Genomic DNA, 26,327 nt, shown 5'->3' with positions numbered 1-26,327 from the left:
CAGTTTCACTCCTAAATCTCCCAGTTTATTATAACTCAGGTCCAGCTCCGTCAGTGATGGTTTTGTACTGAGAGCGGAGGCGAGATCCTCGGCCCCTGAATCTGTGAGACCGACCATCCCCAGCCTGGAGATGAGAGAGAGTGAGGGTGAAGGACACAGAGAGACAGGAGACGGTACAAATCCCCAGTGTTTATCAGTAACACAATTACTGATTACATTAATGTTCAGTGTCAGACACCCAGTGACTGTAAACACAATCTCCCACAGTCTGGTACTTACCGCAGTTTCTGTATTTTACACTCCGGGTTCCTCAGAGCTGCAGAGGCAAGTTTCAGTCTTGAATCTCGCAATTCATCACCACTCAGGTACAGCTCCGTCACTGATGGGTTTGTACTGACAGCGGAGGCGAGATCCTCGGTACCAGAATCTGTGAGATTCCTCATCCTGGAGATGAGAGAGAGTAAGGGTGAAGGACACAGAGAGACTGGAGACGGTACAAATCCCCAGTGTTTATCAGTAACACTATTACTGATTACATTAATGTTCAGTGTCAGACACCCAGTGACTGTCAACACAATCTCCCACAGTCTGGTACTTACCGCAGTTTCTGTATTTTACACTTCGTGTTCCCCAGAGCCAGAAACACCAGTTTCACTCCTGAATATTCCAGGTCATAATAATTCAGGTCCAGCTCCGTCAGGGATGGGTTTGTACTGAGAGCGGAGACGAGATCCTCGGCACCAGAATCTGTGAGACTGACATTGTTCAGCCTGGAGATGAGAGAGAGTGAGGGTGAAGGACACAGAGAGACAGGAGACGGTACAGATCCCCAGTGTTTATCAGTAACACAATTACTGATCACAATAATGTTCAGTGTCAGACACCCAGTGACTGTAAACTCAATCTCCCACAGTCTGGTACTTACCACAGTTTCTGTATTTTACACTCCGGGTTCCTCAGAGCTGACAACACCAGTTTCACTCCTGAATCTCCCAGTTTATTGTCCCCGAGTCTAAACACAAACAGACAAATTGATGAACAAAGTGATACAAACCGTGGGTCTGAGGGAAATTCTCTCACGCGGATATTTCAGGAAACATTAAACCCTTCCGTAAATCACTGATCGGAGTTCCCATCACTGTCAATGTCCCTCACTGCCCAGCTCCAGTGTATTCACCCAATGTCAGTCATTTAGTCTGTTCCTGTGACACTGTGAACTCCACATATTCTGTCTCGTTCTCCGTTGGCTAGAAAAGTGTTACTGACAACAGAGTGTCAGAAGGGGCAGGGATGGGGGTGATATGGCCCCACAGTGAGGAAGCTTTGTGAATCGGGAAATGTCGATGGGAGATGGAGGAAGAGACCCCACCTGAGGGAACGGATGGAAAGACACAAGAGGAAAGGGATGGGGGAAGGAGTTCCCACAGGAGGAAGTGTGATGGGGAAGAGAGATCCCACAGGAGGAAATGGGATGGGGAAAAGAGATACCACAGTTATGGGGGAATGGGGAAGGAGAGATCCCACCGGGGGACGGGGAAGAGAGATCCCACAGGAGAAAGGGGGATGGGGAAGAGAGATCCCACAGGAGGAAAGGGGATGGGGAAGAGAGATCCCACAGGAGGAAGGCGGATGGGGAAGAGAGATCCCACAGGAGGAAGGGGGATGGGGATGAGAGATCCCAAAGGAAGAAAGGGATGGAGAAGAGATATCCCACAGGAGGGAGGGGATGAGGAAATGAGATCCGGCAGGAAGAAGTGGGATGGGGAAAAGAGATCCCACAGGAGTTGGGGGTATTGGGAAGGAGAGATCCCACAGGAGGAAGGTGGATGGGGAAGGGAGATCCCACAGGAAGAAGGGGATGGGGAAGAGGTCCCATAGGAGGAAGGAGATGGGGAAGAGAGATCCAACAGGAGGAAGGGGGATGGGGTAAAAGAGATCCCACAGGAGGAAGGGGGATGGGGAAACGAGTTCCCACAGGAGGAAGGGGGATGGGGAAAAGTGATCCCAAAGGGAGGAAGGGATGAGGAAAGGAGATGCCGCAGGAGTTGGGGGGATGGGGAAGAGAGTTCCCACAGGTGGAGGGGGTTAGGAAAGAGAGATCCTATGGGAGGAAAGGGAATGGGAAGGAGAGATCCCACAGGAGGAAGGTGGATGGGGAAGAGAGATCCCAGAGGAAGAAGGGGATGGGGAAGAGGTCCCATAGGAGGAAGGAGATGGGGAAGAGAGATCCAACAGGAGGACGGGGATGGTGAAGAGAGATCCCACAGGAGGAAGGAGGATGGGAAGAGATCCAACAGGAGGAAGGAGGATGGGGAAGCAATCCCACAGGGTGAAAGAGATTGGGAAGAAAGATCCTACAGGAGAAGGGGAAGGCAATGAGAGATCCCACAGGAGGAAGGGGGGTGGGGAAAAGAGATCCCACAGGAGGAAGGGGGGTGGGGAAAAGAGATCCCACAGGAGGAAGGGGACTGGGATGGCATATCACACAGCAGGAAAGGGAATGGGGAAGAAACATCCGACAGGAGGAAGGCGATGGGGAAGAGAGATCACACAGTAGGAAAGGGAATGGGGAAGAAACATCCGACAGGAGGAAGGCGATGGGGAAGAGAGATCACACAGTAGGAAAGGGAATGGGGAAGAAACATCCGACAGGAGAAAGGCGATGGGGAAGTGAGATCCAACAGGAGGAAGGGGGATAGGGAAGTGAGATCCCGTAGGAGGAAGGGGGATGGGGAAGAGAGATACCACAGTTATGGAAGGATGGGGAAGGAGAAATACCACAGGTGGAAGGGGGGTAGGAAAGAGAGATCCTACAGGAGGAAGGGGAACGAGAAAGAGAGTTCCCATAGGAGCAAGGCGGATGGGGAAGGGAGATCCCAAAGGAGGAAGGCGGCTGGGGAAGAGAGATCCCACAGGAGGTCGGGGGATGGGGAAGAGAGATCCCATAGGAGGAAGAGGATGGGAAATAGATATTCCGCAGAGGGAAGAGGGATGGGGAATAGAGATCCCACAAGAGGAAGGGGGCTGGGGTAGAGAGATCCCACAGGAGGAGGGAGATGGGGAAAAGACATCCTGCAGTAGAAAGGGGGATGGGGAAGAGAGATCCCACAGGAGGAAGAGGGATGGGGAATAGAGATCCCACAGGTGGAAATGGATGGGGAAAAAGAGATCCCTCCGGAGGAAAGGGGGATAGGGAAGAGAGATCCCACAGGAGGAAGGGGGATGGGGGAGAGAGATCCCACAGGATGAAGGACGATGGGGAAGAGAGATGCCACAGGAGGAAGGTGGATGGGGGAGAGAGATCCCACAGGATGAAGGACGATGGGGAATAGAGATCCCACAGGTGGAAATGGATGTGGACAAAGAGATCCCTCCGGAGGAAAGGGGGATAGGGAAGAGAGATCCCACAGGAGGAAGGGGGATGGGGGAGAGAGATCCCACAGGATGAAGGATGATGGGGAAGAGAGATCCCACAGGATGAAGGACGATGGGGAATAGAGATCCCACAGGTGGAAATGGATGGGGAAAAAGAGATCCCTCCGGAGGAAAGGGGGATAGGGAAGAGAGATCCCACAGGAGGAAGGGGGATGGGGGAGAGAGATCCCACAGGATGCAGGACGATGGGAAAAAGAGATCCCTCCGGAGGAAAGGGGGATAGGGAAGAGAGATCCCACAGGATGAAGGATGATGGGGAAGAGAGATGCCACAGGAGGAAGGGGGATGGGTAAGTGAGATCCCACAGGTGGAAGGGGGATGGGGAAGAGAGATACTACAGGAGGAAGGGGAATGAGAAAGAGAGTTCCCATAGGAGCAAGGCGGATGGGGAAGGGAGATCCCAAAGGAGGAAGCGGGCTGGGGAAGAGAGATCCCACAGGAGGTCGGGGGATGGGGTAGAGAGATCCCATAGGAGGAAGAGGATGGGAAATAGATATTCCGCAGGGGGATGAGGGATGGGGAATAGAGATCCCACAAGAGGAAGGGGGCTGGGGTAGAGAGATCCCACAGGAGGAGGGAGATGGGGAAAAGAGATCCTGCAGTAGAAAGGGGGATGGGGAAGAGAGATCCCACAGGAGGAAGGGGAGTGGGGAAGAGATCCCACAGGAGGACGGGGATGGGGAAGAGAGATCCCACAGGAGGAAGAGGGATGGGGAATAGAGATCCCACAGGTGGAAATGGATGGGGAAAAAGAGATCCCTCCAGAGGAAAGGGGGATAGGGAAGAGAGATCCCACAGGAGGAAGGGGGATGGGGGAGAGATATCCCACAGGATGAAGGACGATGGGGAAGAGAGATCCTATAGGAGGAAGGGGGATGGGGGAGAGAGATCCCACAGGATGAAGGACGATGGGGAATAGAGATCCCACAGGTGGAAATGGATGGGGAAAAAGAGATCCCTCCGGAGGAAAGGGGGATAGGGAAGAGAGATCCCACAGGAGGAAGGGGGATGGGGGAGAGAGATCCCACAGGATGAAGGACGATGGGGAAGAGATATCCCACAGGATGCAGGACGATGGGAAAAAGAGATCCCTCCGGAGGAAAGGGGGATAGGGAAGAGAGATCCCACAGGAGGAAGGGGGATGGGGAAGTGAGATCCCATAGGAGGAAGGGGGATGGGGAAGAGAGATCCCACAGGAGGAAGGGGAGTGGGGAAGAGATCCCACAAGAGGACGGGGATGGGGAAGAGAGATCCCACAGGAGGAAGAGGGATGGGGAATAGAGATCCCACAGGTGGAAATGGATGGGGAAAATGAGATCCCTCCGGAGGAAAGGGGGATAGGGAAGAGAGATCCCACAGGAGGAAAGGGGATGGGGGAGAGAGATCCCACAGGATGAAGGACGATGGGGAAGAGAGATGCCACAGGAGGAAGGGGGATGGGTAAGTGAGATCCCACAGGAGGAAGGGGGATGGGTAAGTGAGATCCCATAGGAGGAAGGGGGATGGGGAAGAGAGATGCCACAGGAGGAAGGGGGATGGGTAAGTGAGAACCCACAGGATGAAGGCAAAGGGGAAGAGAGATCCCACAGGAGGAAGGGGGATGGGGAAGAGAGATCCCACATGAGGAAGGGGGATGTGGAAGAGAGATCCGACAGGAGGAATGGGACTGGGAAGAGAGATCCGACAGGAGGAAGGAGAATGGGGAAGAGAGATCTGACAGGCAGAAGGCGGATGGGGAAAAGTGATCCCAAAGGAGGAAGGTGGACTGGGAAGACAGATCCCACAGCAGGAAGGCAGATGGGGAAGAGTGATCCCACTGGAGGAAGGAGGAAGGGGAAGAGAGATCCCACAGGAGGAAGGGGATGAAGAAGAGAGATCCCACAGGAGGAAGGGGGATGGGTAATTTCAACATACAGGTGAACTGGGAGAAACAGTTTGGTGCTGGACCCCAGGATAGGGAGTTTGTAGAGTGCCTACGGGATGCATTCTTGGAACAGCTTTGTACGAGAGCCGGCCAGGGACAAGGCTATTCTGGATTTAGTCTTGTGTAATGAACAGGATTTGATAAGCGATCTTGTAGTAAAGGAGCCATTAGGAGGTAGTGACCATAACGTGATATGTTTTTATCTGCAGTTTGAGAAGGATAAGGGCAGCTCGGAGGTGTCAGTGTTGCAGATGAACAGGGGAAACTATGGAGCCATGAGGGAGGAGCTGGCCAATGTTGACTGGACGGATAGCCTAGCAGAAAAGACAATGGAACAGCAATGGCAGGTATACTTGAGAATAATGCATAAGGTGCAAAATCAGTTCATCCCCAGAGAAGGAAGGATTCAAAGGAGAGAAAGGGGCCACAGTGGTTGACAAAGGAAGTCAGAGTTTGCAGAACATTAAAAAAAAAGGAAGTATGACAGAGCTAAGGTGAGTGGGAGGACAGATGATTGGGAAGTTTTCAAGGAACAACAGAACTTAACTAAAAAGGCAATACGGGGAGAAAAAATGAGGTACGAACGCAAGCTAGCCAGGAATATAAAGGAAGATAGCAAAAGCTTTTTTAGGTATGTGAAGAGAAAGAAGATAGTTAAGAACAATGTTGGGCCCTTGAAGAATGAATTGGGTGAAATTGTTATGGGAAACAGAGAAATGGCAGAAGAATTTAATGAGTACTTTAGATCTGTCTTCAATAGGGAAGACACAAGCAATCTCCCAGATGTATGGATGGGCCAAGGACATAGGGTAACAGAGGAAATGAAACAGATTGACATTCGGAAGGAAACGGTGATGAGTAGACTGATGGGACTGAAGGCTGACAAATCCCCAGGTCCAGATGGTCTGCATCCTAGGGTACTAAAGGAGGTGGCCCTGGAAATTGCGGATGCATTGGTAATCATTTTCCAATGTTCCTTAGATTCAGGATCAGTTCCTGAGGATTGGAGAATGGCTAATGTTATCCCATTTTTTAAGAAAGGAGGGAGGGAGAAAACAGAGAACTATCGACCTGTCAGCCTGACATCGGTGGTGGGGAAGATGCTAGAGTCCATTATTAAGGATGAAATAGTGGCATATATAGATAGCAGTGATAGGATTGGGCTGAGCCAGCATGGATTTACCAAGGGTAAATCATGCTTGACTAATCTGTTGGAGTTTTTCGAGGATGTAACCAGGAAGTTAGACAGGTGAGATCCAGTGGATGTAGTGTACCTCGATTTTCAGAAGGCATTTGATAAGGTCCCACATAGGAGATTGGTGGGTAAAATCAAAGCTCAGGGCATCGGGGGGAAGACATTGACATGGATAGAAAACTTTTTGACAGATAGAAAGCAAAGGGTAGCGGTGAATGGGTGTTTCTCGGAATGGCAGGTGGTGACCAGTGGGGTGCCACAGGGCTCGGTATTGGGACCACAGCTGTTTACAATTTACATCAACGATTTAGATGAAGGCATTGAGAATAACATCAGCAAATTTGCTGATGATACTAAGCTGGGTGGCAGTGTGACATGTGATGAGGATGTTAGGAGAATTCAGGGTGACTTGGATAGGCTGGGTGAGTGGGCAGATACTTGGCAGATGATGTTTAATGTGAATAAGTGTGAGGTTATCCACTTTGGGAGTAAGAACAGGAAGGCAGATTATTATCTGAACGGTGTAGAGTTAGGTAAGGGAGAAATACAAAGAGACCTAGGAGTCCTTGTTCATCAGTCACTGAAATTGAATGAGCAAGTACAGCAGGCAGTGAAGAAGGCTAATGGAATGTTGGCCTTTATTACAAAGGGAATTGAGTACAAGAGCAAGGAAATCTTCTTGCATTTGTACAGATCCCTGGTGAGACCACTCCTGGAGTATTGTGTACAGTTTTGGTCTCCAGGGTTAAGGAATGACATCCTGGCTGTAGAGGTGGTGCAGCGTAGATTCACGAGGTTGATTCCTGGGATGTCTGGACTGTCTTACGCAGAGAGGTTAGAGAGACTGGGCTTGTACATGCTGGAATTAAGCAGATTGAGAAGGGATGTGATTGAAACATAGAAGATTATTAAGGGATTGGACAAGATAGAGGCAGGAAATATGTTCCAGATGCTGGGAGAGTCCAGTACCAGAGGGCATGGTTTGAGAAAAAGGGGTAGGTCATTTAGGACAGAGTTAAGGAAAAATTTCTCCCAGAGAGTTGTGGGTGTCTGGAATGTACTGCCTCGGAAGGAAGTGGAGGCCAATTCTCTGGATGCTTTCAAGAAGGAGCTAGATAGCTATCTTATGGATAGGGGAATCAAGGGATATGGGGACAAGGCAGGAACCGGGTATTGATAGTAGATGATCAGCCATGATCTCAAAATGGCGGTGCAGGCTCGAAGGGCCGAATGGTCTACTTCTGCACCTATTGTCTATTGTCCCACAGGAGGACGGGGGATGGGGAGGAAATTTCCTGCAGGAGGAAGTGGATGGGGAAGAGTGATCCCACAGTAGGAAGCAGCATCAGGAAGAGTGATCCAACAGGTGGTAGGGGGATGGGAAAGAGAGATACCACAGGAGGAAGGAGATCCGGAAGAGAATTCCCACAGAAGGAAGGGAGATGGGGAAGAGAGATCCCACAAGAGGAAGGAGAATGGGAAAGAGAGATCCCACTGGAGGATGGGAGATGGGGAAGAGAGATCCCACAGGAGGAAGGGGGATGTGGAAGATAGATCCCACAGAGGGAAGGAGGATTGGGAAGAAATTTCCGGCAGGAGTTATTGGATGCGGAAGAGAGATCCCAGAATAGGAAGCCGAATCAGGAAGAGAGATCCAACAGGAGGTAGGGGGATGCGAAAGAGAGATACCACAGGAGGAAGGGGATTGGGAAGAGAGATCCCACAGGGGGAAGGGAGATGGGGAAGAGAGGTCCCACAAAAGGAGGGGGATGGGGAAGCGAGATCCCACAGGAGGACGGGGGATGGGGAAGAGAGATCCCACAGGAGGATGGGGGATGTGGAATAGAGATCCCACAGGAGGACGGGGGATGGGGAGGAAATTTCCGGCAGGAGGAAGTGGATGGGGAAGAGTGGTCCCACAGTAGGAAGCAGCATCAGGAAGAGAGATCCAACAGGTGGTAGGGGGATGGGAAAGAGAGTTACCACAGCAGGAAGGGGATCCGGAATAGAATTCCCACAGAAGGAAGGGAGATGGGGAAGAGAGATCCCGCAAGAGGAAGGAGAATGGGAAAGAGAGATCCCACTGGAGGTAGGGGGCTGGGGAAGAGAGATCCCACAGGAGGATGGGAGATGGGGAAGAGAGATCCCACAGGAGGAAGGGGGATGTGGAAGAGAGATCCCACAGAGGGAAGGAGGATTGGGAAAAAATTTCCGGCAGGAGTTATTGGATGCGGAAGAGAGATCCCACAATAGGAAGCAGAATCGGGAAGAGAGATTCCACAGGAGAAGGGGGATGGGGAAGGGAGATTCCACAGGAGGAAGGGGATGGGTTATCGAGATCCCAGAGGAGGAAGGGGATGGGGAAGAGTGATCCCTCAGGAAAAAGAGTGATGGGCATGAGAGATCCCACAAGCGGAAAGGGATGGGGAAGAGAGATCCCATAGGAGGAAGGGGGATGGGGAAGAGAGATCTAACAGGAAGAAAGGAATGGGGAAGAGATATCCCACAGGAGGAAGGAGATCGCGAAAAGAGATCCCACAGGAGGAAGCTGGATGTTGATAAGTGATCCCGCAGTAGGAAATGGGATGGGGAAGAGAGATACTACAGTTATGGGGGGATTGGGAAGAGAGTTCCCATAGGTTTAAGGGGGATAGGAAAGAGAGATCCTGCAGGAGGAAAGGTCACGGGGAAGAGATATCCCACAGGAGGAAGGGGATGGGGAAAACGGATCCCACAGGAGGAAGGGGGATGGGGAAAAGTGATCCCAAAGGAAGGAAGGGATGAGGAAAGGAGATGCCGCAGGAGTTGGGGGGATGGGGAGTTCCCACAGGTGGAAGGGGTTAGGAAAGAGAGATCCTATGGGAGGAAAGGGAATGGGAAGGAGAGATCCCACAGGAGGAAGGTGGATGGGGAAGAGAGATCCCACAGGAGGAAGGGGAATGGGGAAGACGTCCCATAGGAGGAAGGAGATGGGGAAGAGAGATCCAACAGGAGGAAGGTGGATGGGGGAGAGAGATCCCACAGGATGAAGGACGATGGGGAATAGAGATCCCACAGGTGGAAATGGATGGGGAAAAAGAGATCCCTCCGGAGGAAAGGGGGATAGGGAAGAGAGATCCCACAGGATGAAGGACGATGGGGAAGAGAGATGCCACAGGAGGAAGGTGGATGTGGGAGAGAGATCCCACAGGATGCAGGACGATGGGAAAAAGAGATCCCTCCGGAGGAAAGGGAGATGGGGAAGAGAGATCCCACTGCAGGTAGGGGCTGGGGAAAGAGAGATCCCACAGGAGGAAGGGGGATGGGGAAGAGAGATCCCACAGGAGGAAGGGGGATGTGGAAGAGAGATCCCACAGGAGGATGGGAGATGGGGAAGAGAGATCCCACAGGAGGAAGGGGGATGTGGAAGAGAGATCCCACAGAGGGAAGGAGGATTGGGAAGAAATTTCCGGCAGGAGTTATTGGATGCTGAAGAGAGATCCCACAATAGGAAGCAGAATCGGGAAGAGAGATTCCACAGGAGGAAGGGGGATGGGGAAGGGAGATTCCACAGGAGGAAGGGGATGGGTTATCGAGATCCCAGAGGAGGAAGGGGATGGGGAAGAGTGATCCCTCAGGAAAAAGAGTGATGGGCATGAGAGATCCCTCAAGCGGAAGGGGATGGGGAAGAGAGATCCCATAGGAGGAAGGGGGATGGGGAAGAGAGATCCAACAGGAAGAAAGGAATGGGGAAGAGATATCCCACAGGAGGAAGGAGATCGAGAAAAGAGATCCCACAGGAGGAAGCTGGATGTTGATAAGTGATCCCGCAGTAGGAAATGGGATGGGGAAGAGAGATACTACAGATATGGGGGGATTGGGAAGAGAGTTCCCACAGGTTTAAGGGGGATAGGAAAGAGAGATCCTGCAGGAGGAAAGGTCACGGGGAAGAGATATCCCACAGGAGGAAGGGGATGGGGAAAAAGGATCCCACAGGAGGAAGGGGGATGGGGAAAAGTGATCCCAAAGGAAGGAAGGGATGAGGAAAGGAGATGCCGCAGGAGTTGGGGGGATGGGGAGTTCCCACAGGTGGAAGGGGTTAGGAAAGAGAGATCCTATGGGAGGAAAGGGAATGGGAAGGAGAGATCCCACAGGAGGAAGGTGGATGGGGAAGAGAGATCCCACAGGAGGAAGGGGAATGGGGAAGAGGTCCCATAGGAAGAAGGAGATGGGGAAGAGAGATCCAACAGGAGGAAGGTGGATGGGGGAGAGAGATCCCGCAGGATGAAGGACGATGGGGAATAGAGATCCCACAGGTGGAAATGGATGGGGAAAAAGAGATCCCTCCGGAGGAAAGGGGGATAGGGAAGAGAGATCCCACAGGAGGAAGGGGGATGGGGGAGAGAGATCCCACAGGATGAAGGACGATGGGGAAGAGAGATGCCACAGGAGGAAGGTGGATGGGGGAGAGAGATCCCACAGGATGCAGGACGATAGGAAAAAGAGATCCCTCCGGAGGAAAGGGAGATGGGGAAGAGAGATCCCACTGCAGGTAGGGGCTGGGGAAAGAGAGATCCCACAGGAGGAAGGGGGCTGGGGAAAGAGAGATCCCACAGGAGGAAGGGGGATGGGGAAGAGAGATCCCACAGGAGGAAGGGGGATGTGGAAGAGAGTTCCCTCAGGAGAAAGGGAGATGGGGAAGAGAGATCCTACTGCAGGTAGGGGGATGGGAAAGAGAGATCGCACAGGAGGAAGGGGGATGTGGAAGAGAGTTCCCTCAGGAGGAAGGGAGATGAGGAAGAGAGATCCTACTGCAGGTAGGGGGATGGGAAAGAGAGATCCCACAGGAGGAAGGGGGATGGGGAAGAGAGATCCTACAGGAGGAAGGGGGATGTGGAAGAAAGTTCCCACAGGAGGAAGGCTGATGGGGAAAAAGAGATCCCACAGGAGGAAGGGGGCTTGGGACGAGAGATCCTACAGGAGGAAGGGGGCTGGGGAAGAGATATCCTACAGGAGGAAGGCTGATGGGCAAAAAGAGATCCCACAGGAGGAAGGGGGCTTGGGACGAGAAATCCTACAGGAGGAAGGGGGCTGGGGAAGAGAGATTCCACAGGAGGAAGGGGGCTGGGGAGAGAGATCCCACAGGAGGAAGGGGGATGGGGAAGGGAGATCCCACAGGAAAAAGGGGGATGGGGAAGAGAGATCACACAGTAGGAAGGAGAATGGGGAATCGACGTCCCAGAGGAGGAGGGGGATGGGGAAGAGTGATCCCAGTGGAGGAAGTGGATATAGAGAAGAGAGATCCCACAGGCGGAATGGGATGGGAAGAGAGATCCCAGAGGACGAAGGGGATGGGGAAAAGAGATCCCACAGGAGGAAGAGGGATGGGAAAAAGAGATCCCACAGGTGGAATTGGGATGGGGAAAAGAGATACCACAGTTGTAGGGGGATGGGGAAGAGAGATCCGACGGGAGTAAGGAGAAAGGGGAATAGAGATCCCACAGGAGGAAGGGGATGGGAAAGAGATATCCCACAGGAGGAAGAGGGATGGGGAAGAGAGATCCCGGAGGCGGAAGTGGACATTGAAGAGATATCCCGCAGTAGGAAGCTGAATCAGGAAGAGAGATCGAAAGGGAGGAAGGAGATCGGGAAAATAAATATACATGGGGGACGGGTAAAGAGATCCCAAAGCAGGAAGGTTAATGGGTGAGAAACATCCCACAGGAGGGAGAGGATGAGGAAATGAGATCCCGCAGGAAGAAGTGGGATGGGGAGAAGAGATCCCACAGGATTTGGGGGTATTGGTAGGAGAGATCCCACAGGAGGAAGGGGGATAGGAAAGAGAGATCAAACAGGAGTAAGGGGAATGGGGAAGAGGTCCCACAGGAGGAAGGGGGATGGTGAAGAGGTCCCACAGGAGGAAGGGGATGGGGAAGGGAGATCCCACAGGAGGAAGGCGATTGGGAAGAGACATCACACAGTAGGAAGGAGAATGGGGAAGAGAGATACCACAGGAGGGAGGGGGATGGGGAATAGGTCCAATAGGAGGAAGGCGATGGGGAAGAGCGATCACAGAGTAGGAAGGAGAATGGGGAAGAGAGATCCCACAGGAGGAAGGGGGATGGGGAAAGGAGATCCCACAGGAGGAAGGGGGATGGGAAATAGAGATCTCACAGGATGAAGGGGATGGGGAAGAGATATCCCACAGTAGAAGGGGAAGGTGATGAGAGATCCCACAGGAGCAAGATGGGAAGAGAGATCACATAGGAGCAAGGGGGATGGGAAAGAGAGAAACCACAGGAGGAAGAGGGATGGGGAAGAGAGATCCCACAGGAGAAGGGGAAGGTGAATAGAGATCCCACAGGAGAATGGGAAGGCGATGAGAGATCCCACAGGAGCAAGATGGGAAGAGAGATCACATAGGAGCAAGGGGGATGGGAAAAAGAGAAACCAGAGGAGGAAGAGGGATGCGGCAGAGAGATCCCTCAGGCGAAAGTGTGATAGGGAAGATATTTCCGGCAGGAGGAACGCGGATGGGGAAGAGAGATCCCACAGTAGGAAGCAGAATCAGGAAGAGAGATCAAACAGGAGGTAGGGGGATGGGGAAGAGAGATCCCACAGGAGAAAGTGAATGGGGAAAAGAGATCCCAAAGGAGGAAGGGGGATGGGGAAGAGAGATCCCATAGGAGGAAGGGGGCTGAGGAAGAGAGATTCAACAGGAGGAAGGCTGATGGGGAAAGGAGATCCCACAGGAGGAAGGGGGCTGGGGAAGAGATACCACATGGTGAAAGAGATTGGGAAGAGAGATCTTGCAGTCAGAAACAGAATCAGGAAGAGAGATCCCACAGGAGAAGGGGGCTGGGGAAGAGAGATCCCACAGGAGAAGGGGAAGGTGATGAGAGATCCCACAGGAGCAAGATGGGAAGAGAGATCACATAGGAGGAAGGGGGATGGGAAAGAGAGATCCCACAGGAGGAAGAGGGATGCGGCAGAGAGATCCCTCAGGAGAAAGGGTGATAGGGAAGAAATTTCCGGCAGTAGGAAGTGGATGGGGAAGAGAGATCCCACAGTAGGAAGCAGAATCAGGAAAAGAGATCAAACAGGAGGTAGGGGGATGGGGAATAGACATACCACAGGAGGAAGGGGGCTGGGGAAGAGAGATCCCACAGGAGGAAGGGGGATGTGGAAGAAAGTTCCCACAGGAGGAAATAGATGGGAAAAAAGAGATCCCACAGGCGGAATGGGATGGGAAGAGAGATCCCAGAGGACGAAGGGGATGGGGAAAAGAGATCCCACAGGAGGAAGAGGGATGGGAAAAAGAGATCCCACAGGTGGAATTGGGATGGGGAAAAGAGATACCACAGTTGTAGGGGGATGGGGAAGAGAGATCCGACGGGAGTAAGGAGAAAGGGGAATAGAGATCCCACAGGAGGAAGGGGATGGGAAAGAGATATCCCACAGGAGGAAGAGGGATGGGGAAGAGAGATCCCGGAGGCGGAAGTGGACATTGAAGAGATATCCCGCAGTAGGAAGCTGAATCAGGAAGAGAGATCGAAAGGGAGGAAGGAGATCGGGAAAATAAATATACATGGGGGACGGGTAAAGAGATCCCAAAGCAGGAAGGTTAATGGGTGAGAAACATCCCACAGGAGGGAGAGGATGAGGAAATGAGATCCCGCAGGAAGAAGTGGGATGGGGAGAAGAGATCCCACAGGATTTGGGGGTATTGGTAGGAGAGATCCCACAGGAGGAAGGGGGATAGGAAAGAGAGATCAAACAGGAGTAAGGGGAATGGGGAAGAGGTCCCACAGGAGGAAGGGGGATGGTGAAGAGGTCCCACAGGAGGAAGGGGATGGGGAAGGGAGATCCCACAGGAGGAAGGCGATTGGGAAGAGACATCACACAGTAGGAAGGAGAATGGGGAAGAGAGATACCACAGGAGGGAGGGGGATGGGGAATAGGTCCAATAGGAGGAAGGCGATGGGGAAGAGCGATCACAGAGTAGGAAGGAGAATGGGGAAGAGAGATCCCACAGGAGGAAGGGGGATGGGGAAAGGAGATCCCACAGGAGGAAGGGGGATGGGAAATAGAGATCTCACAGGATGAAGGGGATGGGGAAGAGATATCCCACAGTAGAAGGGGAAGGTGATGAGAGATCCCACAGGAGCAAGATGGGAAGAGAGATCACATAGGAGCAAGGGGGATGGGAAAGAGAGAAACCACAGGAGGAAGAGGGATGGGGAAGAGAGATCCCACAGGAGAAGGGGAAGGTGAATAGAGATCCCACAGGAGAATGGGAAGGCGATGAGAGATCCCACAGGAGCAAGATGGGAAGAGAGATCACATAGGAGCAAGGGGGATGGGAAAAAGAGAAACCAGAGGAGGAAGAGGGATGCGGCAGAGAGATCCCTCAGGCGAAAGTGTGATAGGGAAGATATTTCCGGCAGGAGGAACGCGGATGGGGAAGAGAGATCCCACAGTAGGAAGCAGAATCAGGAAGAGAGATCAAACAGGAGGTAGGGGGATGGGGAAGAGAGATCCCACAGGAGAAAGTGAATGGGGAAAAGAGATCCCAAAGGAGGAAGGGGGATGGGGAAGAGAGATCCCATAGGAGGAAGGGGGCTGAGGAAGAGAGATTCAACAGGAGGAAGGCTGATGGGGAAAGGAGATCCCACAGGAGGAAGGGGGCTGGGGAAGAGATACCACATGGTGAAAGAGATTGGGAAGAGAGATCTTGCAGTCAGAAACAGAATCAGGAAGAGAGATCCCACAGGAGAAGGGGGCTGGGGAAGAGAGATCCCACAGGAGAAGGGGAAGGTGATGAGAGATCCCACAGGAGCAAGATGGGAAGAGAGATCACATAGGAGGAAGGGGGATGGGAAAGAGAGATCCCACAGGAGGAAGAGGGATGCGGCAGAGAGATCCCTCAGGAGAAAGGGTGATAGGGAAGAAATTTCCGGCAGTAGGAAGTGGATGGGGAAGAGAGATCCCACAGTAGGAAGCAGAATCAGGAAAAGAGATCAAACAGGAGGTAGGGGGATGGGGAATAGACATACCACAGGAGGAAGGGGGCTGGGGAAGAGAGATCCCACAGGAGGAAGGGGGATGTGGAAGAAAGTTCCCACAGGAGGAAATAGATGGGAAAAAAGAGATCCCACAGGCGGGAGGGGGATGGGGAAAAGAGATCCCAGAGGAAGAAGGGGGATGGTTGAAGAGAGATCCCACAGGAGGAAGGGGGCTGGGGAAGAGATATCCCACAGGAGGAAGGGAGATGGGGAAGAGAGATACCACAGGAGGAAGGGGATCCGGAAGAGAATTCCCACAGAAGGAAGGGAGATGGGGAAGAGAGATCCCACTGCAGATAGGGGGATGGGAAAGAGAGATCCCACAGGAGGAAGGGGGCTTGGGAAAGTGAGATCCCACAGGAGGAAGGGGGATGGGGAAGATAGATCCCACAGGAGGAAGGTGATCCGGAAGTGAATTCCCACAGAAGGAAGGGAGATGGGGAAGACAGTTCCCACAAGAGGAAGGAGAATGGGAAAGAGAGATCCCACTGGAGTAAGGGGGCTGGGGAAGAGAGATCCCACAGGAGGAAGGGGGATAGGAAAGCGAGATCTCACAGGAGGAAGGTTGATGGGGAAGAGAGAACCCACAGGAGGAAGGGGGCTGGGGAAGAGAGATCCCACAGGAGGAAGGGAGATGGGGAAGAGAGATACCACAGGAGGAAGGGGATCCGGAAGAGAATTCCCACAGAAGGAAGGGGGATGGGGAAGAGAGATCCCACAGGAGGAAGGGGTCTGGGGAAGATAGATCCCACAGGAAGGAGGGGATGTGGAACTGAGATCCCGCAGGAGTAAGGAGGATGGGGAAGAGATACCACATGGTGAAAGAGATTGGGAAGAGAGATCTCGCAGTCAGAAACAGAATCAGGAAGAGAGATCCCACAGGAGAAGGGGGCTGGGGAAGAGAGATCCCACAGGAGAAGGGGAAGGTGATGAGAGATCCCACAGGAGCAAGATGGGAAGAGAGATCACATAGGAGGAAGGGGGATGGGAAAGAGAGATCCCACAGCAGGAAGAGGGATGCGGCAGAGAGATCCCTCAGGAGAAAGGGTGATAGGGAAGAAATTTCCGGCAGGAGGAAGTGGATGGGGAAGAGAGATCCCACAGTAGGAAGCAGAATCAGGAAGAGAGATCAAACAGGAGGTAGGGGGATGGGGAAGAGAGATCCCACAGGAGGAAGGGGGCTGGGGAAGAGAGATTCCACAGGAGGAAGGGGTCTGGGGAAGAGAGATCCTACAGGAGGAAGGGGGCTGGGGAGAGAGATCCCACAGGAGGAAGGGGGATGGGGAAGAGAGATTCCACAGGAGGAAGGGGGATGGGGAAGAGAGATTCCACAGGAGGAAGGGGGCTGGGGAGAGAGATCCCGCAGGAGGAAGGGGGATGGGGAAGAGAGATCCCACAGGAGGAAGGGGGATGGGGAAGAGAGATTCCACAGGAGGAAGGGGGATGTGGAAGAAAGTTCCCACAAGAGGAAGGCTGATGGGGAAAAAGAGATCCCACAGGAGGAAGGGGGCTGGGGAAGAGAGATCCTACAGGAGGAAGGGGGATGTGGAAGAGTGATCCCACAGGAGGAATGGGGATGTGGAAGAGAGTTCCCTCAGGAGGAAGGGGGATGTGGAAGAGAGTTCCCTCAGGAGGAAGGTAGATGGGGAAGAGAGATCCTACTGCAGGTTGGGGGATGGGAAAGAGAGATCCCACAGGAGGAAGGGGGATGGGGAAGAGAGATCCCACAGGAGGAAGAGGATGCGTAAGAGATATCCCACAGGAGGAAGAGGGATGGGGAATAGACATCCCACAGGAGGAAGGGGGCTGGGGAAGAGAGATCCCACAGGAGGAAGGGGGATGTGGAAGAAAGTTCCCACAGGAGGAAATAGATGGGAAAAAAGAGATCCCACAGGCGGGAGGGGGATGGGGAAAAGAGAACCCAAAGGAGGAAGGGGGATGGTTGAAGAGAGATCCCACAGGGGGAAGGGGGATGCGGCAGAGAGATCCCTCAGGAGGAAGGGTGATAGGGAAGAAATTTCCGGCAGGAGGAAGTGGATGGGGAAGAGAGATCCCACAGTAGGAAGCAGAATCAGGAAGAGAGATCAAACAGGAGGTAGGGGGATGGGGAAGAGAGATCCCACAGGAGGAAGGGGGCTGGGGAAGAGAGATTCCACAGGAGGAAGTGGTCTGGGGAAGAGAGATCCTACAGGAGGAAGGGGGCTGGGGAGAGAGATCCCACAGGAGGAAGGGGGATGGGGAAGAGAGATTCCAAAGGAGGAAGGGGGCTGGGGAGAGAGATCCCACAGGAGGAAGGGGGATGGGGAAGAGAGATTCCACAGGAGGAAGGGGGATGTGGAAGAAAGTTCCCACAGGAGGAAGGCTGATGGGGAAAAAGAGATCCCACAGGGTGAAGGGGGCTGGGGAAGAGAGATCCTACAGGAGGAAGGGGGATGTGGAAGAGAGATCCCACAGGAGGAAGGGGGATGTGGAAGAGAGTTCCCTCAGGAGGAAGGGAGATGGGGAAGAGAGATCCCACTGCAGGTAGGGGCTGGGGAAAGAGAGATCCCACAGGAGGAAGGGGGCTGGGGAAAGAGAGATCCCACAGGAGGAAGGGGGATGGGGAAGAGAGATCGCACAGGAGGAAGGGGGATGTGGAAGAGAGTTCCCTCAGGAGGAAGGGAGATGGGGAAGAGAGATCCTACTGCAGGTAGGGGGATGGGAAAGAGAGATCCCACAGGAAGAAGGGGGATGGGGAAGAGAGATCCCACAGGAGGAAGGGGGCTGTGGAAGAATGTTCCCACAGGAGGAAGGCTGATGGGGAAAAAGAGATCCCACAGGAGGAAGGGGGCTTGGGACGAGAGATCCTACAGGAGGAAGGGGGCTGGGGAAGAGATATCCCACAGGAGGAAGGCTGATGGGCAAAAAGAGATCCTACAGGAGGAAGGGGGCTGTGGAAGAGAGATTCCACAGGAGGAAGGGGGCTGGGGAGAGAGATCCCACCGGAGGAAGGGGGATGGGGAAGGGAGATCCCACAGGAAAAAGGGGGATGGGGAAGAGAGATCACACAGTAGGAAGGAGAATGGGGAATCGACGTCCCAGAGGAGGAGGGGGATGGGGAAGAGTGATCCCAGTGGAGGAAGTGGACATTGAAGAGAGATCCCGCAGTAGGAAGCTGAATCAGGAAGAGGGATCGAAAGGGAGGAAGGAGATCGGGAAAAAAAAATATACATGGGGGATGGGTAAAGAGATCCCAAAGCAGGAAGGTTAATGGGTGAGAAACATCCCACAGGAGGGAGAGGATGAGGAAATGAGATCCCGCAGGAAGAAGTGGGATGGGGAGAAGAGATCCCACAGGATTTGGGGGTAATGGTAGGAGAGATCCCACAGGAGGAAGGGGGATAGGAAAGAGAGATCAAACAGGAGTAAGGGGAATGGGGAAGAGGTCCCACAGGAGGAAGGGGGATGGGGAAGAGGTCCCACAGGAGGAAGGGGATGGGGAAGGGAGATCCCACAGGAGGAAGGCGATTGGGAAGAGAGATCACACAGTAGGAAGGAGAATGGGGAAGAGAGATACCACAGGAGGGAGGGGGATGGGGAATAGGTCCAATAGGAGGAAGGCGATGGGGAAGAGCGATCACAGAGTAGGAAGGAGAATGGGGAAGAGAGATCCCACAGGAGGAAGGGGGATGGGAAAGAGAGAAACCACAGGAGGAAGAGGGATGAGGAAGAGAGATCCCACAGGAGAAGGGGAAGGTGAATAGAGATCCCACAGGAGAATGGGAAGGCGATGAGAGATCCCACAGGAGCAAGATGGGAAGAGAGATCACATAGGAGCAAGGGGGATGGGAAAGAGAGAAACCACAGGAGGAAGAGGGATGCGGCAGAGAGATCCCTCAGGCGAAAGTGTGATAGTGAAGAAATTTCCGGCAGGAGGAACGCGGATGGGGAAGAGAGATCCCACAGTAGGAAGCAGAATCAGGAAGAGAGATCAAACAGGAGGTAGGGGGATGGGGAAGAGAGATCCCACAGGAGAAAGTGGATGGGGAAAAGAGATCCCAAAGGAGGAAGGGGGATGGGGAAGAGAGATCCCATAGGAGGAAGGGGGCTGGGGAAGAGAGATTCAACAGGAGGAAGGCTGATGGGGAAAGGAGATCCCACAGGAGGAAGGGGGCTGGGGATGAGAGATCCTACAGGAGGAAGGGGGCTGGGGAAGAGAGATCCTACAGGAGGAAGGGGGCTGGGGAAGAGAGATCTTACAGGAGGAAGGGGACTGGGGAAGAGAGATCCTACAGGAGGAAGGGGGATGTGGAAGAAAGTTCCCACAGGAGGAAGGCTGATGGGGAAAAAAAGATCCCACAGGAGGAAGGGGGCTGGGGAAGAGAGATCCTACAGGAGGAAGGGGGATGTGGAAGAAAGTGCCCACAGGAGGAAGGCTGATGGGGAAAAAAAGATCCCACAGGAGGAAGGGGGCTGGGGAAGAGAGATCCTACAGGAGGAAGGGGGATGTGGAAGAGAGATCCCACAGGAGGAAGGGGGATGTGGAAGAGAGTTCGCTCAGTAGGAAGGGAGATGGGGAAGAGAGATCCCACTGCAGGTAGGGGCTGGGGAAAGAGAGATCCCACAGGAGGAAGGGGGCTGGGGAAAGAGAGATCCCACAGGAGGAAGGGGGATGGGAAAGAGAGATCCCACAGGAGGAAGGGCGATGTGGAAGAGAGTTCCCTCAGGAGGAAGGGAGATGGGGAAGAGAGATCCTACTGCAGGTAGGGGGATGGGAAAGAGAGATCCCACAGGAGGAAGGGGGATGGGGAAGAGAGATCCCACAGGAGGAAGGGGGATGTGGAAGAAAGTTCCCACAGGAGGAAGGCTGATGGGGAAAAAGAGATCCCACAGGAGGAAGGGGGCTTGGGACGAGAGATCCTACAGGAGAAAGGGGGCTGGGGAAGAGATATCCCACAGGAGGAAGGCTGATGGGCAAAAAGAGATCCCACAGGAGGAAGGGGGCTTGGGACGAGAAATCCTACAGGAGGAAGGGGGCTGGGGAAGAGAGAGTCCACAGGAGGAAGGGGGATGGGGAAGGGAGATCCCAGAGGACGAAGGGGATGGGAAAAAGAGATCCCACAGGAGGAAGAGGGATGGGAAAAAGAGATCCCACAGGTGGAATTGGGATGGGGAAAAGAGATACCACAGTTGTAGGGGGATGGGGAAGAAAGATCCGACGGGAGTAAGGAGAAAGGGGAATAGAGATCCCACAGGAGGAATGGGGCTGGGGAAGAGAGATCCTACAGGAGGAAGGGGGCTGGGGAAGAGAGATCCTACAGGACAAGGGGGATGTGGAAGAAAGTACCCACAGGAGGAAGGCTGATGGGGAAAAAAAGATCCCACAGGAGGAAGGGGGCTGGGGAAGAGAGATCCTACAGGAGGAAGGGGGATGTGGAAGAAAGTTCCCACAGGAGGAAGGCTGATGGGGAAAAAAAGATCCCACAGGAGGAAGGGGGCTGGGGAAGAGAGATCCTACAGGAGGAAGGGGGATGTGGAAGAGAGATCCCACAGGAGGAAGGGGGATGTGGAAGAGAGTTCCCTCAGGAGGAAGGGAGATGGGGAAGAGAGATCCCACTGCAGGTAGGGGCTGGGGAAAGAGAGATCCCACAGGAGGAAGGGGGCTGGGGAAAGAGAGATCCCACAGGAGGAAGGGGGATGGGGAAGAGAGATCCCACAGGAGGAAGGGGGATGTGGAAGAGAGTTCCCTCAGGAGGAAGGGAGATGGGGAAGAGAGATCCTACTGCAGGTAGGGGGATGGGAAAGAGAGATCCCACAGGAGGAAGGGGGATGGGGAAGAGAGATCCCACAGGAGGAAGGGGGATGTGGAAGAAAGTTCCCACAGGAGGAAGGCTGATGGGGAAAAAGAGATCCCACAGGAGGAAGGGGGCTTGGGACGAGAGATCCTACAGGAGGAAGGGGGCTGGGGAAGAGATATCCCACAGGAGGAAGGCTGATGGGCAAAAAGAGATCCCAAAGGAGGAAGGGGGCTTGGGACGAGAAATCCTACAGGAGGAAGGGGGCTGGGGAAGAGAGAGTCCACAGGAGGAAGGGGGATGGGGAAGGGAGATCCCAGAGGACGAAGGGGATGGGAAAAAGAGATCCCACAGGAGGAAGAGGGATGGGAAAAAGAGATCCCACAGGTGGAATTGGGATGGGGAAAAGAGATACCACAGTTGTAGGGGGATGGGGAAGAGAGATCCGACGGGAGTAAGGAGAAAGGGGAATAGAGATCCCACAGGAGGAAGGGGATAGGAAAGAGATATCCCACAGGAGGAAGAGGAATGGGGAAGAGAGATCCCGGAGGCGGAAGTGGACATTGAAGAGAGATCCCGCAGTAGGAAGCTGAATCAGGAAGAGAGATCGAAAGGGAGGAAGGAGATCGGGAAAATAAATATACATGGGGGATGGGTAAAGAGATCCCAAAGCAGGAAGGTTAATGGGTGAGAAACATCCCACAGGAGGGAGAGGATGAGGAAATGAGATCCCGCAGGAAGAAGTGGCATGGGGAGAAGAGATCCCACAGGATTTGGGGGTAATGGTAGGAGAGATCCCACAGGAGGAAGGGGGATAGGAAAGAGAGATCAAACAGGAGTAAGGGGAATGGGGAAGAGGTCCCACAGGAGGAAGGGGGATGGGGAAGAGGTCCCACAGGTGGAAGGGGATGGGGAAGGGAGATCCCACAGGAGGAAGGCGATTGGGAAGAGAGATCACACAGTAGGAAGGAGAATGGGGAAGAAAGATACCACAGGAGGGAGGGGGATGGGGAAAGGAGATCCCACAGGAGGAAGGGGGCTTGGGAAGAGCGATCCTACAGGAGGAAGGGGGCTGGGGAAGAGAGATCCTACAGGAGGAAGGGGGATGTGGAAAGGAGATCCCACAGGAAGAAGGGGGATGGGAAATAAAGATCTCACAGGATGAAGGGGATGGGGAAGAGAGATCCCACAGTAGAAGGGGAAGGTGATGAGAGATCCCACAGGAGCAAGATCGGAAGAGAGATCACATAGGAGCAAGGGGGATGGGAAAGACAGAAACCACAGGAGGAAGAGGGATGCGGCAGAGAGATCCCTCAGGAGGAAGGGAGATGGGAAAGAGAGATACCACAGGAGGAAGGGGATCCGGAAGAGAATTCCCACAGAAGGAAGGGGGATGGGGAAGAGAGATCCCACAGGAGGAAGGGGGCTGGGGAAGATAGATCCCACAGGAAGGAGGGGATGTGGAACTGAGATCCCGCAGGAGTAAGGGGAATGGGGAAGAGGTTCCACAGGAGGAAGGGGGATGGGGAAGGGAGATCCCACAGGAGGAAGGGGGCTGGGGAAGAGCGATCCTACAGGTGGAAGGGGGCTGGGGAAGAGAGATCCTACAGGAGGAAGGGGGCTGGGGAAGAGAGATCCTACAGGAGGAAGGGGGCTGGGGAGAGAGATCCCACAGGAGGAAGGGGGATGTGGAAAAGATATCCCACAGGAGGAAGGGGGATGTGGAAGAAAGTTCCCACAGGAGGAAATAGATGGGAAAAAAGAGATCCCACAGGCGGGAGGGGGATGGGGAAAAGAGATCCCAAAGGAGGAAGGGGGATGGTTGAAGAGAGATCCCACTGGGGGAAGGGGGATGCGGCAGAGAGATCCCTCAGGAGGAAGGGTGATAGGGAAGAAAGATCCCACAGTAGGAAGCAGAATCAGGAAGAGATATCAAACAGGAGGTAGGGGGATGGGGAAGAGAGATCCCACAGGAGGAAGGGGGTTGGGGAAGAGAGATTCCACAGGAGGAAGTGGTCTGGGGATGAGAGATCCTACAGGAGGAAGGGGGCTGGGGAGAGAGATCCCACAGGAGGAAGGGGGATGGGGAAGAGAGATTCCAAAGGAGGAAGGGGGCTGGGGAGAGAGATCCCACAGGAGGAAGGGGGATGGGGAAGAGAGATTCCACAGGAGGAAGGGGGATGTGGAAGACAGTTCCCACAGGAGGAAGGCTGATGGGGAAAAGGAGATCCCACAGGGGGAAGGGGGCTGGGGAAGAGAGATCCTACAGGAGGAAGGGGGATGTGGAAGAGAGTTCCCTCAGGAGGAAGGGAGATGGGGAAGAGAGATCCCACTGCAGGTAGGGGCTGGGGAAAGAGAGATCCCACAGGAGGAAGGGGGCTGGGGAAAGAGAGATCCCACAGGAGGAAGGGGGATGGGGAAGAGAGATCGCACAGGAGGAAGGGGGATGTGGAAGAGAGTTCCCTCAGGAGGAAGGGAGATGGGGAAGAGAGATCCTACTGCAGGTAGGGGGATGGGAAAGAGAGATCCCACAGGAGGAAGTGGGATGGGGAAGAGAGATCCCACAGGAGGAAGGGGGATGTGGAAGAAAGTTCCCACAGGAGGAAGGCTGATGGGGAAAAAGAGATCCCACAGGAGGAAGGGGGCTTGGGACGAGAGATCCTACAGGAGGAAGGGGGCTGGGGAAGAGATATCCCACAGGAGGAAGGCTGATGGGGAAAAAGAGATCCCACAGGAGGAAGGGGGCTGGGGAAGAGAGATCCCACAGGAGGAAGGGGGCTTGGGACGAGAAATCCTACAGGAGGAAGGGGGCTGGGGAAGAGAGAGTCCACAGGAGGAAGGGGGATGGGGAAGGGAGATCCCAGAGGACGAAGGGGATGGGAAAAAGAGATCCCACAGGAGGAAGAGGGATGGGAAAAAGAGATCCCACAGGTGGAATTGGGATGGGGAAAAGAGATACCACAGTTGTAGGGGGATGGGGAAGAGAGATCCGACGGGAGTAAGGAGAAAGGGGAATAGAGATCCCACAGGAGGACGGGGATGAGGAAATGAGATCCCGCAGGAAGAAGTGGGATGGGGAGAAGAGATCCCACAGGATTTGGGGGTAATGGTAGGAGAGATCCCACAGGAGGAAGGGGGATAGGAAAGAGAGATCAAACGGGAGTAAGGGGAATGGGGAAGAGGTCCCACAGGAGGAAGGGGGATGGGGAAGAGGTCCCACAGGAGGAAGGGAATGGGGAAGGGAGATCCCACAGGAGGAAGGCGATTGGGAAGAGAGATCACACAGTAGGAAGGAGAATGGGGAAGAGAGATACCACAGGAGGGAGGGGGATGGGGAAAGGAGATCCCACAGGAGGAAGGGGGCTGGGGAAGAGCGATCCTACAGGTGGAAGGGGGCTGGGGAAGAGAGATCCTACAGGAGGAAGGGGGCTGGGGAAGAGAGATCCTACAGGAGGAAGGGGGCTGGGGAGAGAGATCCCACAGGAGGAAGGGGGATGTGGAAAAGATATCCCACAGGAGGAAGGGGGATGTGGAAGAAAGTTCCCACAGGAGGAAATAGATGGGAAAAAAGAGATCCCACAGGCGGGAGGGGGATGGGGAAAAGAGATCCCAAAGGAGGAAGGGGGATGGTTGAAGAGAGATCCCACTGGGGGAAGGGGGATGCGGCAGAGAGATCCCTCAGGAGGAAGGGTGATAGGGAAGAAATTTCCGGCAGGAGGAAGTGGATGGGGAAGATAGATCCCACAGTAGGAAGCAGAATCAGGATGAGAGATCAAACAGGAGGTAGGGGGATGGGGAAGAGAGATCCCACAGGAGGAAGGGGGCTGGGGAAGAGAGATTCCACAGGAGGAAGTGGTCTGGGGAAGAGAGATCCTACAGGAGGAAGCGGGCTGGGGAGAGAGATCCCACAGGAGGAAGGGGGATGGGGAAGAGAGATTCCAAAGGAGAAAGGGGGCTGGGGAGAGAGATCCCACAGGAGGAAGGGGGATGGGGAAGAGAGATTCCACAGGAGGAAGGGGGATGTGGAAGAAAGTTCCCACAGGAGGAAGGCTGATGGGGAAAAAGAGATCCCACAGGGGGAAGGGGGCTGGGGAAGAGAGATCCTACAGGAGGAAGGGGGATGTGGAAGAGAGTTCCCTCAGGAGGAAGGGAGATGGGGAAGAGAGATCCCACTGCAGGTAGGGGCTGGGGAAAGAGAGATCCCACAGGAGGAAGGGGGCTGGGGAAAGAGAGATCCCACAGGAGGAAGGGGGATTGGGAAGAGAGATCGCACAGGAGGAAGGGGGATGTGGAAGAGAGTTCCCTCAGGAGGAAGGGAGATGGGGAAGAGAGATCCTACTGCAGGTAGGGGGATGGGAAAGAGAGATCCCACAGGAGGAAGTGGGATGGGGAAGAGAGATCCCACAGGAGGAAGGGGGATGTGGAAGAAAGTTCCCACAGGAGGAAGGCTGATGGGGAAAAAGAGATCCCACAGGAGGAAGGGGGCTTGGGACGAGAGATCCTACAGGAGGAAGGGGGCTGGGGAAGAGATATCCCACAGGAGGAAGGCTGATGGGGAAAAAGAGATCCCACAGGAGGAAGGGGGCTGGGGAAGAGAGATCCTACAGGAGGAAGGGGGATGTGGAAGAGTGATCCCACAGGAGGAATGGGGATGTGGAAGAGAGTTCCCACAGGAGGAAGGGAGATGGGGAAGAGAGATCCCACAGGAGGAAGGGGGATGTGGAAGAGAGTTCCCTCAGGAGGAAGGTAGATGGGGAAGAGAGATCCTACTGCAGGTAGGGGGATGGGAAAGAGAGATCCCACAGGAGGAAGGGGGATGGGGAAGAGAGATCCCACAGGAGGAAGAGGATGCGTAAGAGATATCCCACAGGAGGAAGAGGGATGGGGAATAGACATCCCACAGGAGGAAGGGGGCTGGGGAAGAGAGATCCCACAGGAGGAAGGGGGATGTGGAA

At 54.1% G+C, this 26,327-nt stretch overlaps 1 protein-coding gene across 1 annotated transcript in view; it reads right to left on the bottom strand.

Moving 5' to 3' along the window:
* Window positions 1–595: 595 nt before the first annotated feature.
* LOC140720731 (NACHT, LRR and PYD domains-containing protein 3-like) overlaps window positions 596–26,327 on the bottom strand; it is a 64,465-nt gene continuing 38,733 nt past the window's right edge. Inside the window, exons 8-9 of the mRNA XM_073035561.1 lie at window positions 926–1,012; window positions 596–770 (exon numbers count right to left, since the gene is read on the bottom strand). Of these exons, the coding sequence (XP_072891662.1) occupies window positions 596–770; window positions 926–1,012 (262 nt within the window). The remainder of the gene's footprint in view (window positions 771–925; window positions 1,013–26,327) is intronic.

The sequence above is a fragment of the Hemitrygon akajei genome, unplaced genomic scaffold, assembly GCF_048418815.1.
Source record: "Hemitrygon akajei unplaced genomic scaffold, sHemAka1.3 Scf000046, whole genome shotgun sequence".
In the NCBI taxonomy this organism is placed as follows: domain Eukaryota; kingdom Metazoa; phylum Chordata; class Chondrichthyes; order Myliobatiformes; family Dasyatidae; genus Hemitrygon; species Hemitrygon akajei.
This window is presented reverse-complemented; position numbering and strand designations above follow the sequence as displayed.